At 50.9% G+C, this 19478-nt stretch overlaps 3 protein-coding genes across 5 annotated transcripts in view; 2 read left to right on the top strand and 1 right to left on the bottom strand.

Moving 5' to 3' along the window:
* Positions 1-7984, top strand: part of LOC310901637 (uncharacterized protein) — a 51704-nt gene extending 43720 nt beyond the window's left edge. Inside the window, exons 10-11 of one of the 2 annotated variants that reach the window (XR_014585966.1) lie at positions 49-147; positions 1416-7984. The gene's annotated coding sequence lies outside the window, so the exon portion shown is untranslated. Of the gene's footprint in view, positions 1-48 lie in introns of both variants that reach the window. The other variant, XR_014585967.1, reaches the window with a different exon arrangement.
* TSN (translin) lies at positions 7136-13025 on the bottom strand. Of its 2 annotated transcripts, XM_083841608.1 has the most exons (6): positions 12864-13025; positions 12673-12766; positions 10592-10688; positions 9809-9924; positions 9030-9109; positions 7136-8665 (listed from the first exon to the last, which is right to left on the bottom strand). In XM_083841608.1, exons 1-6 carry the CDS (start codon positions 12927-12929, stop codon positions 8429-8431), a joined length of 690 nt encoding a protein of 229 aa, XP_083697734.1. In that variant the 5' UTR covers positions 12930-13025; the 3' UTR covers positions 7136-8428. The 2 variants fall into 2 exon arrangements, with proteins under 2 accessions (XP_083697734.1, XP_083697735.1); XM_083841609.1 differs by lacking the exons at positions 12673-12766; positions 12864-13025 and adding an exon at positions 10778-12243.
* A 147-nt stretch (positions 13026-13172) lies between these two features.
* Positions 13173-17491, top strand: NIFK (nucleolar protein interacting with the FHA domain of MKI67). The gene is made up of 6 exons (XM_083841606.1): positions 13173-13340; positions 13491-13616; positions 14305-14413; positions 15093-15304; positions 15757-15834; positions 16922-17491. Exons 1-6 carry the CDS (start codon positions 13236-13238, stop codon positions 17096-17098), a joined length of 807 nt encoding a protein of 268 aa, XP_083697732.1. The 5' UTR covers positions 13173-13235; the 3' UTR covers positions 17099-17491.
* The last annotated feature ends 1987 nt before the right edge of the window (positions 17492-19478 follow it).

Here is a 19478-nt window from a genome sequence, read left to right as displayed (position 1 = left end):
CAAAACCAGTCAGTACTAATCACTATCAACAAAACATTTCTGTTACAGGAGGATTCACGCTGGGAACGTATTGGTGTATTTCTCCAGAGATCAGCTAGCACCAGCGAGCCCACAGGCGAAGGCAGACAGAGGCAGACCCTTGTGGAGGTAGCCCTAGTCCTGTAAGGTCACCGCCAACCCAACACCAAACCGTATCCCCGTTCTTTGTCCCTCCGCCATAGCAGCTGGGGCTTGTTATATGCTGCTCCAGACCCCGAGTCAGACACGGTCAGTGCAACGTGCTTACTGGCTGCATTTCCTCGTCATCTTCAGTGCTTCCTTTTGTCCTTGAGGAAACAGGAGTTTCCGCATCATCCGGAGGCTTTGCAAGCACGTACCCAAGACGAGGGTGGCAGCACACAGCTGAGCGCCGTAGCGAGTGGCAGCTGGCAAAACGCCTGCCAGGGCAGCCGCCTGGCTCCCTCGAGTGACTTGGAGCCCCCCCAGCTATTTCTAGTTGTTAGACAACAAATTGTTTGTTCCCCAAAATACGCACTGAACGGCCAGAGAATAGCACAGATAGCTTTTATCATTTGTTGTTTTTCAAATGAATTGTCACATAAGCAGAGAAGCTGCTGGAGGAAGATTTCGCTGAGGCTCTCCTGACAGCTCCGCATCTAGCAGCCTTCCAGCTCCTCTCCCACGCCAGGCACAAAGCAACAACTTGTTGCACCTTCCTTTTCTCTCCCAGATCAAAAGGGCGCAGCTGCCTTCTCTTCATTCCCTCCAATGGCAGTCGTGTTAAGAGAAGACATAAGCACAGTAACTAATAATTTATCCAAACAGCAAGTGGCTTTCATAGCCACAGAAAGCTGCTCCTTTCTGGGAAGTTTTCAATTACTTTCCAGCACCATGGTTTTCTCCACTCCAATTCACAATCAAAACCAGCCGTGAACTGTTTGCACGGTCGTACCTTTATATCGAGATATCTCCAGTCACCCAGGCTGTTCCAAAAGGTTAGAGAACAATAAGTAGATGTAAGAGGTCTGCTTTTTAGCATCAATCTTGCATTTGGATGATTGTTCAGTTTTTCAGATGCTGGGTTCTTCTAGGTATCACAGGAAACACCTGCCAGCCAGGCTGGTAGCAAACAGGCCCTATTTCCTCTGAACCAGGTAAACTCCCCCAAAGAAGGTCCGTAAATAATTGCCCTCTGTTGAGTTACAAACAGGACGTGTACTCGGTGCTGTAGCCCTGTCCTAAAAAAACCTGCGGCCGGGGAACAGTACAAGCACTTTGATCTGGGACAGCCTGCTATGGCAAGCGACAGACTGATTGTGGAACCTGTCAGACTAGGCAGAGGCTGTGTTTTGAATGTTATTTATCTTTTACGTATCCAGTGTGTACTCAGCTGCTTGCCTGCTTTGAAATTACAGGTGTTGAAAGGGAGCACAAGCACAGAACGATCCCTCTGGCTCTGCGAGCACTCGTGCCGTGGGGTGAGCCTGCACAGGAAGGGGGAGCGGTGTCAGCACACTAACGAGGCAGTAAGTTTCCATAATCCTCAGGCACCTTTCTGAACCTGGATGATCCCTCTCCTGGGAAGTTCCAGGTCCTTCAGTATCACATGTACACGTCTTACTTGGCAGCCCTAGAGATTAGCTTCATTGTATTTTTCCATTTCTGATTAACCTGACAAAATGCTGTTGTAACCCATGGCACTTGGGAACAGGTTTGTCTACAAGCCCAGGAAGTAATTATTTGTTCCAAACCGGCCTTCCTAGGGCTCTACAGTATTTTTATACCTCTTAGAATTCATGAATGACAATACCAAAAAATTAATGACTGACAATACTAAGGTTACTTTTCAAGACTCCTTCCAACTGCACTTACCTTGCTAGTATGTGCAGGCCAGAAGGAAGACGCCCTCTCTGAAGTACTGCGTTAGGGGAAAAAAATAAGAAAGTCAACTGGTCACTTACCAGGAAGGGAAAAAAAAAAGCGGCAGTCTTTCTCATAGAGTTTCTGCAGTTTTTAGCTCAAAAGGCTAAAAAAAAAGGACACCACCAGTGAGAACAGGTACCAAAGGAAGGAAAATCCACTTTAAGAGTCAGCATGGTGGGTGGGACAGCCTGAGAAAACGTGGGGAGATGAAGAGCAAATGCTTTAGAAAGCAGAGATATCTGCTTTAGGGAACAAATAGCGATCTTCCCTTCTATAGTGAAAGAAAACATGCAGTGGTACTGACAGACGACCCTAGCAGAGACAGAGGCTTGCTGTTATCCCTCGGAGCACTGAGCCACAGAAGTGAATCTGATGGGACCCTCCCCACAGTTGACAGGGGACACACATTCAGGGTGGAGGTCATCCAACAGGTGCTGGAGGAATGCTATTTTGGCTGGGAAATTCAGGTCCAGTTCTGGAACACAGGTACGGGATCAGCAGCTACAGGCCGTGGCTGCGATAGGGCAGGGCCTGCAGCCAGATTTGGTTCGGTCAGATTTGTGCTGTCAAAGCTACCGGGGCTAAATCCTCTGGTACAGTCGTGGCTGTCCTTAAGAGAAGTGAGGTTTGTCACGGATCTCCGCGATGTGATCTGGAATGCATCTGAAAGGGAACACCAGCTTTGGTCTGGCAGCAAGCAGCTATTGTAGCTGTCACTGGAGACAGAGACTGACCTCAGCACATCCTAAATCCTGTGAAAAAAAAGCTCTGAGATGATCTCATGTTTCCTGCCTGCGGGGAACTTCAGTCATTTGATGCACATGAAAATATTACGAAGCTAAAGTCCCAGGAAGCCAGATCTCCAGAAGGTGAGTCTGGGAATCTTGCATTGTCTCTTGCACTCATCCCCAGCATCCTCAAAAGGAAGAGAATTCAAATCTTCTAGCACCACGTCCAAGATAGCCCTTCAGGGCTCATGTATCAGGCAGCTGTAACAACTGTCTTTTGGGGATGTCAGCCTTGGCTCCTCATAAAAGTATGCTGGAAATCAGCTGAGATTCATCTGCAATCAGGCTGAATTCTTCCAACTTGCAATTAGAAAAGCTGGGAACCAAAAGCAATAGCCTGGCAGAGATCAGATACACATTCAAAAATCTCAGTATCACTGTTGAGTCCCCTTCTGTCACTACTGGGAATGTGACAGAGCAAAAAGTCATACCAAAGTCAGGCAGGCAAAGGAATTGCCTTGTTTCGCACAGAGGCTGCTGCAGAATATCAATTTGACTGGAGATGTACAGGCAATAAAAAAATAAAGTTTTGAGAATACCACTGCACAGTTTGGGGATTCCAGGTCATTCCTAAGACACTCAGAAGAAGAAGAAAAAAAAAAACACAGCACATCTCCTTCAGGAAGCTGAAGGCGGTCCTCTGAGGAAAACCCTTCTCCACCATGGATGGAAAACTTGAGCGACAGGGACACGGAGGGTCCTCGTCAACAGGGAGTGAAGAATCCTGACGAGGAATCAGAAGACAGGCAGAGAACATCCTCCAGCGCTGATCTCTGCTCAGGCCTGATTTGGAGCAGTTATATAGTTAGTTAGTATTAGGCTCTAGGTGCATTGGCGGTGATGAATGTAACGATAATTAGCACCCCTTCAGCCCAAACTTTGCTCTAGCACTACCTCTACCAGTGCAGGCTTCGTATGCCTGGAAGAAATTTCCAGCTGCCTGGGAGAAGACCCAGGCTGCAAGCCAGCCTTCCAGGGAAGGTGCCCCGCATAGGAGCAGACAAGGGAACCTTGTTCCAGCGGTGGTGGAGCCCCAGGCGCTGGGTTCGAATCCTTCCTCCCAGCACAGGAACCTCCCTTGTGGTGCCAGTCACGTCCTGGGGGGACCAGCACGAGGTGTCTCTCTGGGTGCTGCAGGAGGGCTGGCAGATGAGGGTGGGGAGCCCGGAGGTCACAAGGCAGTCACACATACCTCAGATCCCACGGTCTGGAGTAGCCAAAACACGTGAAGAGCACGAGGCCTTTATAGCCCGAGGTCCTTCCACCGGGGCTGAAGGATCAAATTTTTTCTCCCCCTTATTGCTTTCTGCAGCACCTTTACAGCTGCCAGCAGCCTGACGTGGTCAGCAGATTGCACGGCAGCGGGCAGGAGCTGCACAGGGCCCTGGTGCAGACGCGGAGAAGGGCAGACAGCTCTCCCTGCCAGGGCAGGAGCCAGCAGGCTTCCCGGAGGGCAGGCAGCATGCTTACAGGCTTCGGGGTCTTACATTTTCCCCAACAGAAGCAGTTCAGACATTTGTACACCCACAGTGTGAAGGTGCAGGTGAACAAGCGGTGTGACAAACAGCGTGCTCCCCCTTCTCTCAAGAAAGGGCTGGTTTTAGGACAGTCATGTTCCCCTCAGGCAGGGCAGTCCTCCGGCAGTGGCTGCCCAGAGAACGCCACAAGTGACGCAGTTTGAAGTGACAACAAACACAGGCAGAAAAACCTGCGAGGGCAAAAACATCTTTGGATAATTTGTGCCTGACCCACGTGCACAGGAGGTGCTGTGCTGTACAGGACAGCTCCTTGCAGACTCAAACCCTCGCTTAATGATGCTCCATGGATTCAGCAGGCTCTGAACAGCCCCCACACTTCAGCACAGGGGCACCACATCCCCCAGCAGCAGACAGTGCTTTAATGAGGGGAGATGGACTGCTGGCGGGTAGCGGAGGTCAGGATCCACAGGCAGACCCCAGGAGTCGTCCATCCATGTTTACTTTCTGCTCTTGTTAATTTCCTTGGCATGTAGCGACCTTACCGGCTGAAAAACGGGAGCGAGGCTCTACAGCACCGGAGTCATCGCTCTGCAGTAAAAGGCAGGTACATTATTTGCCCAGAGAGAAAATCCTCGGCAATCCTAACAGAACTGGAAGCAGTTCAGTTACTGCAAGAAGAAACGCGGACAGTTTACCAGGTAGTGTTACGGCTCAGTGAACGTGCAGCTGGCACCGCAGGTGGAGAGGAAGGAGCCTCCCTCCGCGTGCTGGCACAGCGTGTGCAGCACTGCGTGGTGAACCAGGCTGGGAGCAAGCGCCGCTGAAAAACAGGGATTGTTTCAGCTAGATCAGCTCCTTAATCCAGTTCACTGCACAACGACGACGTGCGCTGGCACCAGCAAATGGCAGTCTGGAGGTGATAACGTCCCTTAACAATCGCCAGCTTAAAGAGGTTGCTGGACTTGGGCTGCGGTTTGTCAATCCCAGCGGCACAGCCAGTTAAACAACCACCCCGCGGTCTGCGTGGCGTCCTGCGCCACCGCGCTGCTCGCCCCTGTTTCCTGGCTGGTTTCAGGTCAGCACTCGCATTGATCTGCAGGGATGGAACAGGCAGTGCTATAAATAAAGAACAGTTAATCAACTATTTGAGTGCCCTTTTTACTGAGGCAAAGAAGACACAGAGAAATGATGTCAAGATGGGGGAAAAAAAGCTGCGCGTGAATACAAAGGCGATCCAAAAGAGCACTCCCTGGAACACACTTGGGGCTGAAGTGCTTCGCAGAAGAGCTGTGCGGGCTGTTGAGTCAGACTCTCCAGTGCTCCTGCGCTGACTCACCCCCTCCCCGCTGCCAGCAGTGTTCAATACCAAACAGGAGTTACTTGTTTAGAGTTCAAACATCTGATCCATTATGAGCCACCGAGCTTCTGCAGCCTTCAGAGCTCTCTCCTTGCCGCTTCCCACCGGCTACCTGCTCTGACACCCCTGGGAAAGGGAAGGGTCAGAGAAGAGCCCTAATTAAATCTTTCTCATTCTTCCCTTCTTTCCTCTGCTCCCGCCTGTGAGACAGAAAGACAACTTATTTAGGACCAGGGCGATGTGCAGATTCACCATCAAGGCCAGGAGGCCCTACAGGCTCTCTGTCCAGAGGAAGCTGCAGAAAGATGCGTGCTCCCAGCTCTCCCTGACGCAGCTTAGGCAGAAAGCTTGCCGGTTCCTTTTCCCTTCCCCAGACTTGGGAACACACTATACAGCCTGCCCCTTGCAAATAACGCTTCTCCAGAGGCGGACACCGGGCTCTCCCCAACCTTAGAAACAGGGAGGAACAAGAGGTTTCCTAGACACCCCAGAGGAACACAACGCTCGGGTGTCCCCTTCTCAGGCACTTGCACTTCACGGTGCCTTGGCCAGGAAGATGCCACAACTTGCACGTTTCGTAAGCCCTAAGAGACTTGCTCTTCCAGTCATCCCTCCCCCAGTATCGTATCTGCATGCCCGCACCCGTGGCACAGCACTGCCGCCTCTCACCAGCTACAAGAAGCCACATCAGATACAAGAGCTGGCAGCCCCAGGATCTGCTGAGAAGCTTCGTTAAGCACACGGGATCCCACACCAGGAAGCAGACCTGTTGCATGACCAAATGCATCCAGAGCCCCCTGGACGCGAGCCAGCACACAGCCGTAACACACACGTGTCCTGCAACCAGAAACCTGCCCTGCCACACGGCCTCACGCCCCAGCCCCGCGTGGCAGGAGTCCTCCAACCTGAGAGACACCGGACCGATGCTCAGGAAACCTCTCCAATTTCCCTGCTCCCACGCGTTTCCTGTGTGACCTTGGTCTGCAAAGCCCCGTCTCGGAGCCTCAGGGCGTTGTTTCACGAGCATTTGGTTTTGGCAGTAAACTGGCTCAAGTTCCTTCCTTCCTCCCACCTCCACAGGGGTTAAGTGAGAAAGAAGCAAACAGTGGCAGAGGGTAAGAACAAAGAGCTACTTTAAAACCTGGCCTCCGTGCCAAGGGGCTCAGGAAGCTACACCCTCATTTTCTTCAGCTGTGATGGAGGGATAATATTGTCTGCCTCTGCTACGTGACAGACGCCACAATGGATGAGGGCAAACATTAAATGTAAGATGCTCTGAAGATGAACCTTGCCGCATCTTGGATGCGGTATTAATAAATTCCTTCATAGCTCTCCCATTTTGTTATACAAGTAAAACAAAACAAAAAACAAAACAAAAACAAACTAACAAACAAAACACAAAACTATCCAATCTATTTGCAGCTTGACTCATGCTCCACGTGATGCTGGGAGAGCGCTCCATTTAGCAGCGTACCACCAATGCTGGCAATTACATTATTTTCTAGGTGCGGTTGAAGGCTGAGTTAGGGTATTTCAGATGAAGCTCCCAGGAAGGGAAGCGAATAACATCAATCAGACAACACGCAGAGTTACCAAACGGCCAAAATCAAAAAACATCTTTTATTGGCCAAAGTAACCAAGAAACCATTTTCTTCCAATAAACAAAATAAAAACTTAACTGAAACAATGGGAAATATTTATCAACAAAATGGAACACTAATAAGCCCCACGTAAGCTTGATTGTTCACGTTCATCCTCTGGAAATATTCCTCCTCCTAAACAAGTGAGCTTTTCCTCCTTTACCCGAGTGTACCACCTGAAGCAGTAAGGAAACGGAAAGACTCCAAGTCATTTAGGACAAGAGAACAAACGCACGGGGAGGTATGAACCTGTCCATTTACATGAACAGAAGAGGCTGTGGGTATCTGCAAATATCTTACATGCAAAGTATTTGAAACTAACAATTTCCCCTCTTTTGGGGGATACAAAGATTTTACTACATGAACTATCATTTCTCTTTTTAATCCCAGGAAACAGGTACAGTTGTGGCCTATATAGGTTGTTAAAACTCAAATGCTACCTGCGGTTTGTCAGTTAACACTTCTCTAGCCATAAACTTTGCTAGTTCAAAAGAAAAAAAAATCTTACACAGAGTTCTTAAGGTGATTGTGTTAAAACTCAACATTTACTCGTGTTGGGAAATCAAACACCAGTCAGTGAAAGCAGGTATTTAAGAAAACCTTGCACTCACTGATAGCAGGTATCTTGGAGGGAAAAAAAAAATAAAAGAGAAAGATGTGCCCAGGTGCAGTACACCGGTTCCAAAGGGGGACACGTTAACTGAAACCATTTAAAAAGAGCTGGTTAATAAACAATTATGCAGATCTGTTCAACTTAATTAAGTAGGTGAGCATGTAATAAACAAAAAAAAAGAAAAACTGTGTTTAAAAAAACCATAGATATTTACAGGTTTTTTTAAACGTGGTATGTATCTGCACCAAGCTGCACGCCGTGCACACACCTTCACAGGCGTGTGAGCAGCAGCAGCAGGAGCATGGAACTGCCAGGGCAGTGAAACACCACCACGGAACCCGGGGGAATTTCAGCTCGGGGAGGTGCTGCCTCTACTGCTGCTGTGCACGGAACAGCAACGTGTTTTGACAGAGGAATTTCAGCGGAAACAGAGAGCCTGCTGCACTAACCTAGCCATGATTTTACAAAACATTTTGAGATCTAACACCCGTACTACACCTTTTGTAAGAAAATAGAGAGCAGCTTTCAGCTGCGGTTCTTCTAAACTACTGGAGGAAGGCTTTGCTAGCACGCCTCCTAGCTTGGCAACCATCTGAGGTAATCGATGATGCTGTTAAAACGAGCACCCTTCATTTCTCTCCAGCCACGCCGCCTGTCGCCTCCTTATTGAGTCCTCTGATTGACAGGTCATAAACCACTTCCTCAATTTTCTTGACGTCGTATTTCAGGCCATCGTAACGCTTCCTCAGGGAGTCGTTCTTCAGGTTGAGGAGGCGGAAGCCAGAATCCAGCTCGTTGATAAACGTTGAGATACGGAGAGGGCGAGAATAGTCACCGGCCGTGACGCTGTTTACTGCCAGCCTGGCCTGCGAGAGGAAGGAGAACATCAGAGGGATCTACCCAGGTCACTTCACTCTTCCCATCAGTTACTTCACCAAACGAAGCAGGGTTGTTACAGCTTGTTGTAAGCTAAATGTTGTCAGCTAAATTATATTCACATCTACCTTTCTGCTGACCGGAGCCCTGAATTTTCAATCCAGTGACTACTTTAAAACTTAAAATATCAGGGAGGAACAACTCTGGCATACAGACAAGCCTTTTGCTAGAAGTTCAGACTAAGGTGTTCCAAACCGTAACTTATGCAAACAGCTTAAGAATGGAGAATGTGTTTTTTTTTAATTTTTTTAAGGTCACTTTCAACCCAAATATATGCATGAATATCTTCCTTACCAGCTCACTGGCAAGAGTTAACACACCAGAAAGGTAGTCTTCAATGTCCAGGTGAAAGCCCCTCTCTCGATCAGCTTCAACTAAGATAAAAAACAGGGTGGCAATCGGGTGATACTGAACATGAGCGAAACCAGCAGGTTGAACTTGCATTTGTTTATTTGAGCTAATTTGAAATATCAAATTTATGAAATACTACTGCAAAATAAAAGTCACCCTTCTCCTGTATATGATACAACTACTGCTTCTTCGCAGCATTTTGATTTAGCATCTTATACATCCTCAGCTGCACACGCAAAAAGCTATCTAACAGAATAACTGAATTTACGTTCATATACAGGAATGATGTCTGGAGTCCTTTTTTTTTTTTTAAAAAAAATAAATACTTTCCTGATTTTTTTCAAATCCTTTGCTCTGGGAGGCAACAATTCTCTTGCAGTATAAAAACCCGTTTTCCCCTCTTGTTAAATACCAAAGACAAAAGGTGAGAAAAGTAAGCTGTCATCTTTTTATTACTCTTTTGGTAGACTAGGCAATTTGCATGAATACCTTTCATTAACGAAGAACTAATTAATGCATAAATATTTTTGTCACATTAATTTTTCTGATTCCCACCTTCTAAAAGGAGCTGTTGTTTATGTAATAAAATCCAATACCGGGTAAGTTTTGGAACCCATTTCTTGGGAAGAAATTAAGTTCTGCTGTTCCCCTGTACGCCTCTGCAAGCTAGAACATCTGAACATTTCACAAGCACTTTCTCCCCAGTTACAACATTAACTTACTCCCCAGTATTTCTGCAACAGCTTCCCGGGTCACTAATGTTTCTGACTCCAAGTAGACTACAAACGCTGCCAGAAACACCAACCGCTGAAGCACAAACCTCCAGTGCTCATGGAATCTGTTGGAAAAAACACCAAGTCAAGGATAACAAAAAAAAAAAAAAGAAAATAACATTTATTACTGGACAGCTGGGCAACAAGCATTTCAGATGTCTGCGGTAGATATCAATTATGTTTTTCACCTTTACACATAGCACTTTGCAATACTTTTGGCTCATCAAAACTACGCCAGCTTAAAATCAGCTCCTCAGCAGCCCAGCACGTCAGATTTGAGCTGACAAGATTCTTGCTCCTTGGTTTGTTCTTGCTAGACACTGTCCCCTTCTGGTGGCAAATAAAATATACGGGTGACGACTTCACTTGGAATCTGCAGTATCAAACAGCCATTTCATGACAGGCTTAGAGCTGGTTTCAGAAATACCCCCAACCTAACGACTTAAATTAACAGAGCAAATGCTCTGCTTTCAGAAATACGGGCTGTTCCTATAGAACACCAATTTCTTATGTTTTCCCTTCAGTGAAAAAGGAAAAAATAAAGGGAGAAGAGCTTGAGCAAAAGCATGTTTAAATGGTGCTGATAAAAATCCACACTTCTCTACTGCTGGTTACTTTTCAAACAGAAAGAAATATCGGGCTCGTAAACCTTTAAATTACTCTTCCAAAGCAACGGTGCCAAACACGCCCAGGCAGTGCTCACATCCGTGCCTGGCTGTGTGGGCTGCACACCTGTAATACTGATCAGCGGGAAACTTCGTCTTCAGAGATTCCATCTGCGTTCGTACTGTACCGAAGTGTTCTCGAGCCTTCTGACATTTCTTTGGTACTGGAAGAGAAACAGCGCAACATTCAGCGCTTGACAAGGAGCAAGGATCTGTAAACAGAAAGCTCTCTAAAATAGGCAGCATCGCTTACGCTCCTTTAAACACGCTGCTCCCTTTCGGCCGCGGCAGTCTACAGGCATTCAGGTTGATCTGAGAAGAATTCGTAGTTCCACCTCGAGTCACAGGCAGGTAACACTCCTGGGTTTTGGGCTGCCTGACGTACGCCATTCCCAGTTTTGAACCCGAGACAAGACACCCCAGCGTTATCACTGCTAACCGTGACTAATCGCTGCTGCTATACAACTTAAACCATGGACGAAGGCTCCGTTTTGTAGTGGGTTCTGACAGGAGAAAACACCGGGAGGATCACTGGGAGGATCACACAAGCTGGAGATACCAACAGGCAGCCCAGCTCAGGAAGGGCAGGGGCTGCGCGGGCCCTACTGGGGCTGCCAAGGGGGGCGAGACAACCCAGAGGGTTAGCCCCAAAAGCAGCAGCCAGGCCCCAAGCGGGCAGGAGACTTGCCATCAGCAACCCAAGGAAAAGGAACTGCTCCCTCTCCATTTTAAAATCTTGCAGTGCTCTTTTATTGTATTTGAACGAACTGGGCTTCAGCCTGCCCAGCGTACGTCGGATCTCCGCACGGACGCGGTCTCCCGGCCTCGTACCACACGCTGCCACCTCCCGCTTCCTGGCCCCAACTACAGGCACGCCACATCAGCGGGAACAGACCCCTCGGGTCCCTGCTCCTTCGCTGCAGCTGCTCAAAAACGGAAGCGAAAGAAAGAGCTGACCCCAGAGCTGCACGCTGAGCATCCCTGCCCGGCACAGGCAGGGCCCCCGAGGAGCAGCCAGCATGGAAAGGCGCTGCCTGCGGGGAGGGCGCTGCCCCCCCCCCCGTCACAGAGGTCAGGTGTAAAGCTCAGGGAGAGCAAGTTCGGCCGAGAGGTATCTCAAGTCCCTGGAGGACAGGGAAAAGCAACTGTGTGCTACAAGGTATTTAATGCCAACGAACTGTACAGGAAATTGACCTCTCTCAAGCCTCCAACTATCACAAAGTTGTACGGACGCTGAGGAGCGCTACGCTACCAGAATTCAACCGTCATCAAATCAAGGTGTAGTCAAAGCAGACGACACCTGACAAGTGCTATTTTCTCCGCAGCGATCTTTGTTACTTGCCATTCCATCACTTGCTACAAAGCTTTACCAAAGCCATTACTGACTTAGTGAGTGAAATACCTGACAAGCTGACAGCTCCTTACCGCGAGTTAACTCCTAGCCTACTGAGCCTGCATTCGTTATCTGTGGTAGTGCAACAACGGGAAGCTGAGCGCTCTCCTTTCTGGCAGTTTAACTGTCTCGCATCCTTGCTCAGAGCCTGCAAATTCCAGGACCAGCTCTCTCCCTGACTTAAAAAAAAGTAAAATAGGAAAACACACCGAGCCAGGCACCGGTCTCTGCTACTAAACGTTGCAAAACCATGCCTAAAGTCGACACCCACGCAAAACAACTGTCACGGTCCCTACGATTTCAGTGACTCCAAAAAAATCAGTGCAGGCCTGATGAAGCGGGCCAAGCAGCAGCTGGGGTTTTTAGCACCGCCAGCCTCCCCGAGCGGCCGCAGGCCGTGCCTGCCGGCGGAGGCCAGCCCCGTGCCGCTGCCCGCGGCTGGCGGAACCCCAGGCCTCCGGCGGGAGGTCAGGCCGGCGAGCAACCGCCCGCCCCGCGGGGGGGCGAAGCGGCGGGCGAGGGGCTTCTGCTTGTACTCACCTCCGGCTGCGGGCCTCCCGCGTCTCGCCCCTTCCCCAGCTGCTCTCGAGAGCCCCCAGGGAGCTCAGGGCGGCGAGGCCCGGGTGTGCGCTGGGACTGGGGCGGGGAGCTCGGCGCGGGGGGGGGGGAGCCGAGGGGGCTGAGGGCAGGGGGGGGGCAGGGCGGGGGGCTGAGGGGAGGGCAGGGCAGGGCAGGGCCCCCCTCCCCGCACTCACTGTGCTGGAAGCCGGCCCCCTGGTGCACGCCCTGCAGCAGCGTCAGGATCTCGCGGGCCGTCTGCTCCAGCGCCTGCACGACCTTGCGGATCTCCTGCGGGCACAGCGCGGCGTCAGCCTGCTCCCCTCCCCGTGCCCCGGCCCCCGTCCCGGCCCCCGTCCCGGCCCCGGTCCCGGTGCCCGGCGCCCACCTCCCGCACGTCCTGGTCGGCCGTCAGCACGCCCTGCAGCGCCACGAACATGGCGCTCACCGACATGGCGCCCACCGCCGCCGCCTCGGGGGGGGCCTTCCGCCCGCCGCCTCGGGGGCCTCGCCGCCGCCGGGCTGCCCCGCGCGCTGCCTGAGCGCCGCCGCCGCCGGGCTGCCCCGCGCGCCGCCTGAGCGCCGGGGAGATGGGGGGGGGGGGGGGGGGGGGGCAGGGCCCCGCCCGCTCCGCTGCGTTGCTAGGCGACGCCGCGCGCTGTTGCTAAGCGATAGCGCCCCCGCCGTTCTGCGCATGCGCGCAGGCTGGAGGCGGGGGGGGTGGTGGAGTGGTTCCGGCGGCTGTGGTGAGGCGGGCAAGATGGCGGCGGCGGTGTCGGCGGCCTCGTTCCTGTCCCTGGAGCCGCAGGCGCGGCGCCGTGCCCCGCAGAAGGCGCGGCGGGACCGCAAGCGGCGGGCGGAGGAGGTGAGGGGGCTCTGCAGTCGGGTGGGGTGGGGCGAGGCGGGGGGCGGCCGGGCATGGCCTGGCCTGGCCTGGCCTAGCCTAGCCTGGCGTGGTCCGGCCGGGCCCGGCCCGCGGTGCTGGGCCCTGCCCTGAGGCCGGCTGTGCCCGCAGGAGCCGCTGCAGCCGGGCGTGGTGTACGTGGGGCACCTGCCGCGAGGGATCTGCGAGCCGCAGCTCCGCGAGTACTTCGGGCAGTTCGGCACCGTCACGCGGCTCCGCCTGTCCCGCAGCAAGAAGGTGAGCCCCGCCGCGCCCCCCTCCTTCTCCTCCCCTCCGTCCGCCTGTCTGTCTGTCTGTCTGTCTGTCCGTCCGTCCGTCCTGCAGCGCCTTCGGCAGCCCCGCGGGGCCCTGCCCGCTCCCCGTGCTCTACGCGCACCGCGTGGAGCCTCGGTGCGGTTCCGGGAGCGGGCGGAGGGGGGCTCCGCGCTTCGTGCCCTGAAAATGAAACTCGGAAATTGCGTCCGAGGCTGATCGGTAGCGCGTGAGTCTCCGGGCCGCAAGTGGGCGGTTTTTAACGGCGCGTTAGGTTTAGCGACCCTTCGTCCGTAAGTAAATATCCGAAGGTGAGAAGTGCCGGAATGCGCTAATCCAAGGTAGGTCACAAATTGTCACGGAGGAGGCTCCGTGTTAGCTTCCTTGTTGGTTTGTGCTCCACAAACTTAACTTCTCCTCACGTCTGGGTGTACCATCGTGTTCTAATATTGCTGTATGAACCTAGTAGTGACAACAGCAATGCGTGGCTTTTTTTTAATGTATAGATGTCGATGAACAGACAGTTTCGTACATGGGTGTATGTTAAGGAACCCTATCTGACCAGCTTAGGACTACATCTGGTGCTTTTCCTGGCCTCACAGAATTCTGTGCCAGCACTTGCCGTTAGCGTACAGAAGCAGCATTTCAGCTCTCTCTCTGCCCTTGCTTGCAGACAGGAGGCAGTAAAGGCTATGGATTTATAGAGTTTGAATCTGACGATGTGGCTAAGATTGTTGCGGACACGATGAACAACTACCTGTTTTCAGAAAGACTGCTGAAGTGTAAGTATAAACTGAGCTGTCCGCTATCTAATGCAAAAGTAAATTCATGCATATTAATATTACCTTTTTGAACTACGGGAGGAATCTCGTCTCTTTATGAAGTTTTGGCCCAACATGATTCTCTGTGGGACTGAGCTGTTCTTGCCTTTCTTTATGTGTAGAGAATATCCTCAGCAGTCTTTTTTTCCTGCTGCTTTTTATTTTATATTGCTTGTGTTCATTGTGTAGCACAAAGTCTCGGTTAGGGGTGGGGTTTGCTGTAGAGCCGTTTTCTTTCATGTGGGAATTTTTTCACTTATAACCGTTGCAGCTGCTGTCCGTGTAGTTAGACATAAGGCTTTTTTTTTGCTAAAGATGCAGGAAACAAGCAAGTTTCTAAGGCATTGCTTTGTAAAGGAACATGAGTTGGTATAACTGCTCCTATTCCTTTGCATCGGTTTTTGCACATCAGGTTTCTCTGACTGTTTTCTAGCTGTAAGTGAAAAAGTATTCTGTTCTTCCTTTGTCTCACCACGGCGCATTTAGTTACTTTCCATCTCCTGTGTTTGTGAAATGCTGTGGTAGCGTTCTGCTGTAGCAGTGGGTGATGTTACAGCGGGCCCGAAGGGCGTTATGTGGGCGGGTTTGGTGACAGGAGCAGCTGTGCTATATAACCTGGTGTCCTGTGCTGCCCATACAGGTCACTTCATGCCTCCTGAGAAGGTCCATGAGGATCTGTTCAAAAACAGTGAGAGGATGTTTCGGAAGCCTTCTCAGCCAGCAGTCAGGCGGTACAACAAGGTCCGTTCCCTCGCCGAGAAGGCCAAGATGGCAAAGCGACTGCTGCAGAAGGAGAACCGCCTGCGGAAGCGGCTGGCTGAGAGGGGGATCAAATACAGCTTCCCGGGATTTGTAAGTTTGGGATCGTTCTGATCAGTGTTTTATGAAAAGTGGTTTCTAAGGATGTGCTAAATAGAAGAAAATTGTCTCACGTGGAACTGGTCTGAGACCTGGAATAACACAGAGGCCTAAGCATGTCAAGACTATGTAGAAGCTCCTCGATATTACAATGTAGCGCTCTGTACGTGTGGGTTTACCTTTAGAGGAGGAAACCAGGAACAGCAAAAGGGAGAAGTTCCTTTTTCCTGTTGCTATCAACAGTCGGAGGGTATCCCATGTTTTTAATATTTGCCTGTAGGTCACGGAAGGGCTTTTCCCAAGCCCTGTGCTGTGTGTGGGGGGGTGATTGCTGTGGGAACACTTCAGTGGTTACAAAGCAGAGAAGTCTGTGTGCTGCTAGGTGACTCTTTACATCTTCACCTGGGAAGTCTGTAGTGATTCGCCTGACCTGTCTCGCTTCCTAGGCTGCGCAGGGGCCTCCTGTGAAGAAAAGGAAAGTTAAAAAGTCCAAGTCAGAACTGAGCGTTTCCTTGAGCAGCCAGGTAAGACCAAACGGACCTGGCAGTGCCCAGCACCGCGACCACTCACCCTGGGGCAGGTGTCTCGGGTCTGCAGCTGTTTCTTCCTAGCCACTTCAGTGCCACAAACTTGGGTATTGTTTTCTTTGAGAGATTTTTGTGACAGAAGTACCTCTTTTGAGGTGGATGAACGCATTCGAAAGGAAGAAGGTGGTTGGATCCACTCCCTTCCTTATCCTCTTGTGGTATTCAGCAGCAAAGGCTTCTGCACAGTGTGCTGTTACCTAACTAGTGGAGCTTGCCTCGAGGTGGCCCAGGCAACAGCCTGCTGGCAGCCTCTGCTGCTCGGCGCTAGCCTAATGCCAGGCTCTGTTGCCAAAATGAAATTGAGCAGTGAATATGATCTAATGTTGTGTACCCCCGCTTACATACTCCGGTGTCCCTCCTGTCTTGTGCTCTCTTGTCGTGGTTTTCCAGTCTTTGAAAGTTAATGCCAACGAAAACTGGCAGTAGGATGAAGGGAAAGATCAGGTCATTGGGACTGAGATTTGGGATGCTGACAGTCTAAAAGGTCTGTAAGGCATTAACGTGTTTATTTCGTCACTTTTTTGTTTAATAATTGATTTAATATGTTTTGATCCCCTTTTTGGGGACAGGGCTGGTTGTGAGGGGGACAGGGCAACTTGCACATTTGGTCAACCGAGTTCTGAGAAATGAGTGAGGTGTTGAAACTGGAATATTTCAGCTCGGCTGTGGGCTCAGGTATGGCGTTTTTGTATGCCATTCTCAAATACACTGAGTTTTTTTTCCTGACTGTTTCAGTCTTGGATTTTTGAGCACTTTGAGTCAGGAAATAAGTTCAGAAAACCAATCGGTGTAATGATATGTTAGAAAACATTTATTTTTCACATCTGCTCTTTTGGAGATGGCACTTTTAGTTTGAAGAAATCCTGTCCAAAGATAATTATGAAAGCAAAACAATTTTCCCTAATACGTGGAAGTTCTGCAGGAGAGCTGAACCGCGGAGCCTTGTGGTACCACAGAGGCCCCAACAACTTTTTCTGGCAGATGCTTTGCTTTGCAGTGAACCGTGTTTTTCTGATCTCTTCAGGATCCTACTCCAGTCTGTACTCCTACAGTGCTTGAGCGCCGGAAAGCTCGCCAAGCGGATGATGACGCAGAGGACAATGAAATAACTGTCAAGCTGCCCCCTGCAAGCGTTAAAAAACCTGTGCAGAGACCAAAGAAACGGCAAAGAAAAGAACCGAACCTGAAGAAGCAGAAATAGACTTAAAACATGGCTACAGCCGCCAGAATTTTTCTTCTCCCTCAACTCAAACACTGGTGAGGTGGAACTCGTGCCCTGGCTCAGTTTGTCTCACTAGGCTGTTTCAGCCTCCCACGGGCAGGGAACGCATTCACAAACGGTTCCCCTCCTGTTTAGCCACCGCGGAGCTACGGTCTTCTCTGCCTCTGAAGATTTTCTTGATTTGTGCACTCGTGAGTGCTAGTGCTCCGACATGCCTACAGTTGTGCCGGAACCTTCGGCTAGCTCTGTGCCGTGTCTGCAGCACCCCCTGTTTTGAAAGAACTTGTGAGGCTGTCCGTTCTGATCCTGCTGATGGGGTCTGTATTTTATACTTATTGCTGACGGCTTATAAAATACAGTTTTTAACCATTACTGGTTGTACTGGCTCTTGGTAGCGCCTCTCTTTAACTGAATGTCTGTGCTCTACGTGAGTTTTCACGTAATTACACAACTAGAAGGGGGGAGGCGGTTGGTTTTAGATCCTTGTTCCCCAGTTAGAAGGGGGGAAGGTGGTGCGAAGGGATAGAGGAAGATGGCTGTCTCAAGGTTCTTGTTCCTATCCCCGTACAGGCAAAAGTTTTTTGTTTGAGAGTGTACCCTGCTGTTGAGAATGTCACTGTTCTGGTGGCGTAGCCGGAGTCACAGCTGTGCTTTCATTCCTCTCACTCCTGTAAAGGGCCGCTCGCTCTGCAGCAGCTTCAGGCTTGCACTTGCTGACGTACTGCTTTACCTCTGGGCTGACTGGGCAGAGGGAACTCGCTAATTCTCTGGGGTTTTAATTGCTATAAATGTGCTCTTGTCTGGGTCAGAAAATGTTCAAGTACCCGCAAAGCCTAGCTGTCTTTAGAGGGACTTCTTGCTTAACCTTGGGGAGGAGTAAATGGCGATGGCTATCTACGTACAGCTGCTCTCAGCTTGAGGAAGGCCCTTTGAGAAGGTGCATCCTTAATCAGAGCAGCCTGGGCTGTCCTTTGGGCCCCACAGCATCTCCTCCTTGTATGGAAGTTTCACTGCCTGAGTAAAACAAGGATATCTTTCGCTGCAGGGGGCGGCAAGCTCACCGCAGTACCGTAACGAGCCTCTGGGGGGGTGAGCCAGGAACAGAAGGCAGGTTTTTGTCACTTGTATCAGGTCAGAAAGCAGCAGAGCTTGTCGTTGCGCAGTGAGATGTGTTCCTGTCCCACCTTAGTCCGCCGTGGCTGACTGGAAGCTCCTAAGGCTGACGTGGTGACCCCAGGGATGACCTGCCTGCCTACAGCCAGCCCCTTGCCCAGCTGGCCTTCGCTTACTGGAGTAGGTGTAGAAGCTGGAGATGCGTTTAAAAACTTTATACAACAGGCATTTTTCTCAAGCTTTTGTTGTGGGAAGATGCTACAGAACCCCCACTGAGGGCTTTCCTCTTAGAGAAGGTGTTAGCTTACTGCTCCAGAAACAGGATCCTGCGTTTGGGGGTTGGTGAGGTGTGAATAGACGTGGGAGGCGTGCTCACACCCTGTGTGTGACTGCTGGACGTAACCTGTCCGGTCTGAAGGTGCGGTTGGACTTTGAATTGTGTTTCAAATCTGAGCAACGCAGAAATTCTAATTTGAGTTTTGTAGCGTGTACCTGGCCTTGATCTTTTACTGCCTGGGATTAAATGCTCTGCTGCTGCACTGCTGGCTCTAGGTCACGCCTGGCAGAAGGCTTCGGAGGACAGCCCAGGTGATAACAACTGCCTGCGCAGGTGGGTGGCTGGTGCTGGCTCCTTGGCTGTTCTGAGGTGGGCGCCTGGCAGAGGAGGAGGAACCTGAGCCATCGGCTGGCTAATTCCATCCTGTCCGGCCTGATCGCTTGAATAATCGTGTGCTCACAGGGACTCACATCAGACAGTCTTCCTTTCGCACTCTGAAGTGTGGGGAAGCCACTTCGGAGAGTTTGTCCTGACACCAAGCACTTGTCAGCTTGGGCATGCACAGGGCTTGGCAGAAATACCAGCACGCGCTGCCGAACTGGTACAAACACCTGCAGCTCTGGAAAGAACTGATAATGCTATGGGACTTCGTGCAGCAGAGAGCAACAGAAGAGGAGCAGAATGCGTCTGCCCGGAATGGACAGTTTCCTTTTTTTTAAAAAAATACATCTTTTTTTAGCAAGTAAAGAGGGCTGGTAGGTCAAGATGAGCTGGAAATGTGGCTGTGTTTTTCCGTGTCCGGAGCTGAGTGCCTGGCGTGCCGTCCGACACAGGGGGGCAGCACACACCAGCTGCGTGGGGACGCTGCTCTGACAAACACAGCATGAGGTTCCCTGGGAAATGACCTCCTGAACGATGACGAAACCTAGTCCAAGCAGTTTGGAGTGACCTGGCTGCGCCTCTGAGCTG

Source organism: Anser anser (genome assembly GCF_964211835.1).
Source record: "Anser anser genome assembly, chromosome: 6".
NCBI classification, from domain to species: Eukaryota; Metazoa; Chordata; class Aves; order Anseriformes; family Anatidae; genus Anser; species Anser anser.
This window is presented reverse-complemented; position numbering and strand designations above follow the sequence as displayed.

Coding starts and splice junctions, on each gene's coding strand:
- TSN (XM_083841608.1), bottom strand. CDS start 12,929: ATGTCGGTGAGCGCCATGTTCGTGGCGCTGCAGGGCGTGCTGACGGCC. Junction 9,925..10,591: donor CCCGCTGATCAGTATTACAG/GTGTGCAGCCCA, acceptor TTTTTCCAACAG/ATTCCATGAGCACTGGAGGT. Junction 8,666..9,029: donor TAACTCTTGCCAGTGAGCTG/GTAAGGAAGATA, acceptor TTCCTCTCGCAG/GCCAGGCTGGCAGTAAACAG.
- NIFK (XM_083841606.1), top strand. CDS start 13,236: ATGGCGGCGGCGGTGTCGGCGGCCTCGTTCCTGTCCCTGGAGCCGCAG. Junction 14,414..15,092: donor TTCAGAAAGACTGCTGAAGT/GTAAGTATAAAC, acceptor CTGCCCATACAG/GTCACTTCATGCCTCCTGAG. Junction 15,305..15,756: donor AATACAGCTTCCCGGGATTT/GTAAGTTTGGGA, acceptor CTCGCTTCCTAG/GCTGCGCAGGGGCCTCCTGT.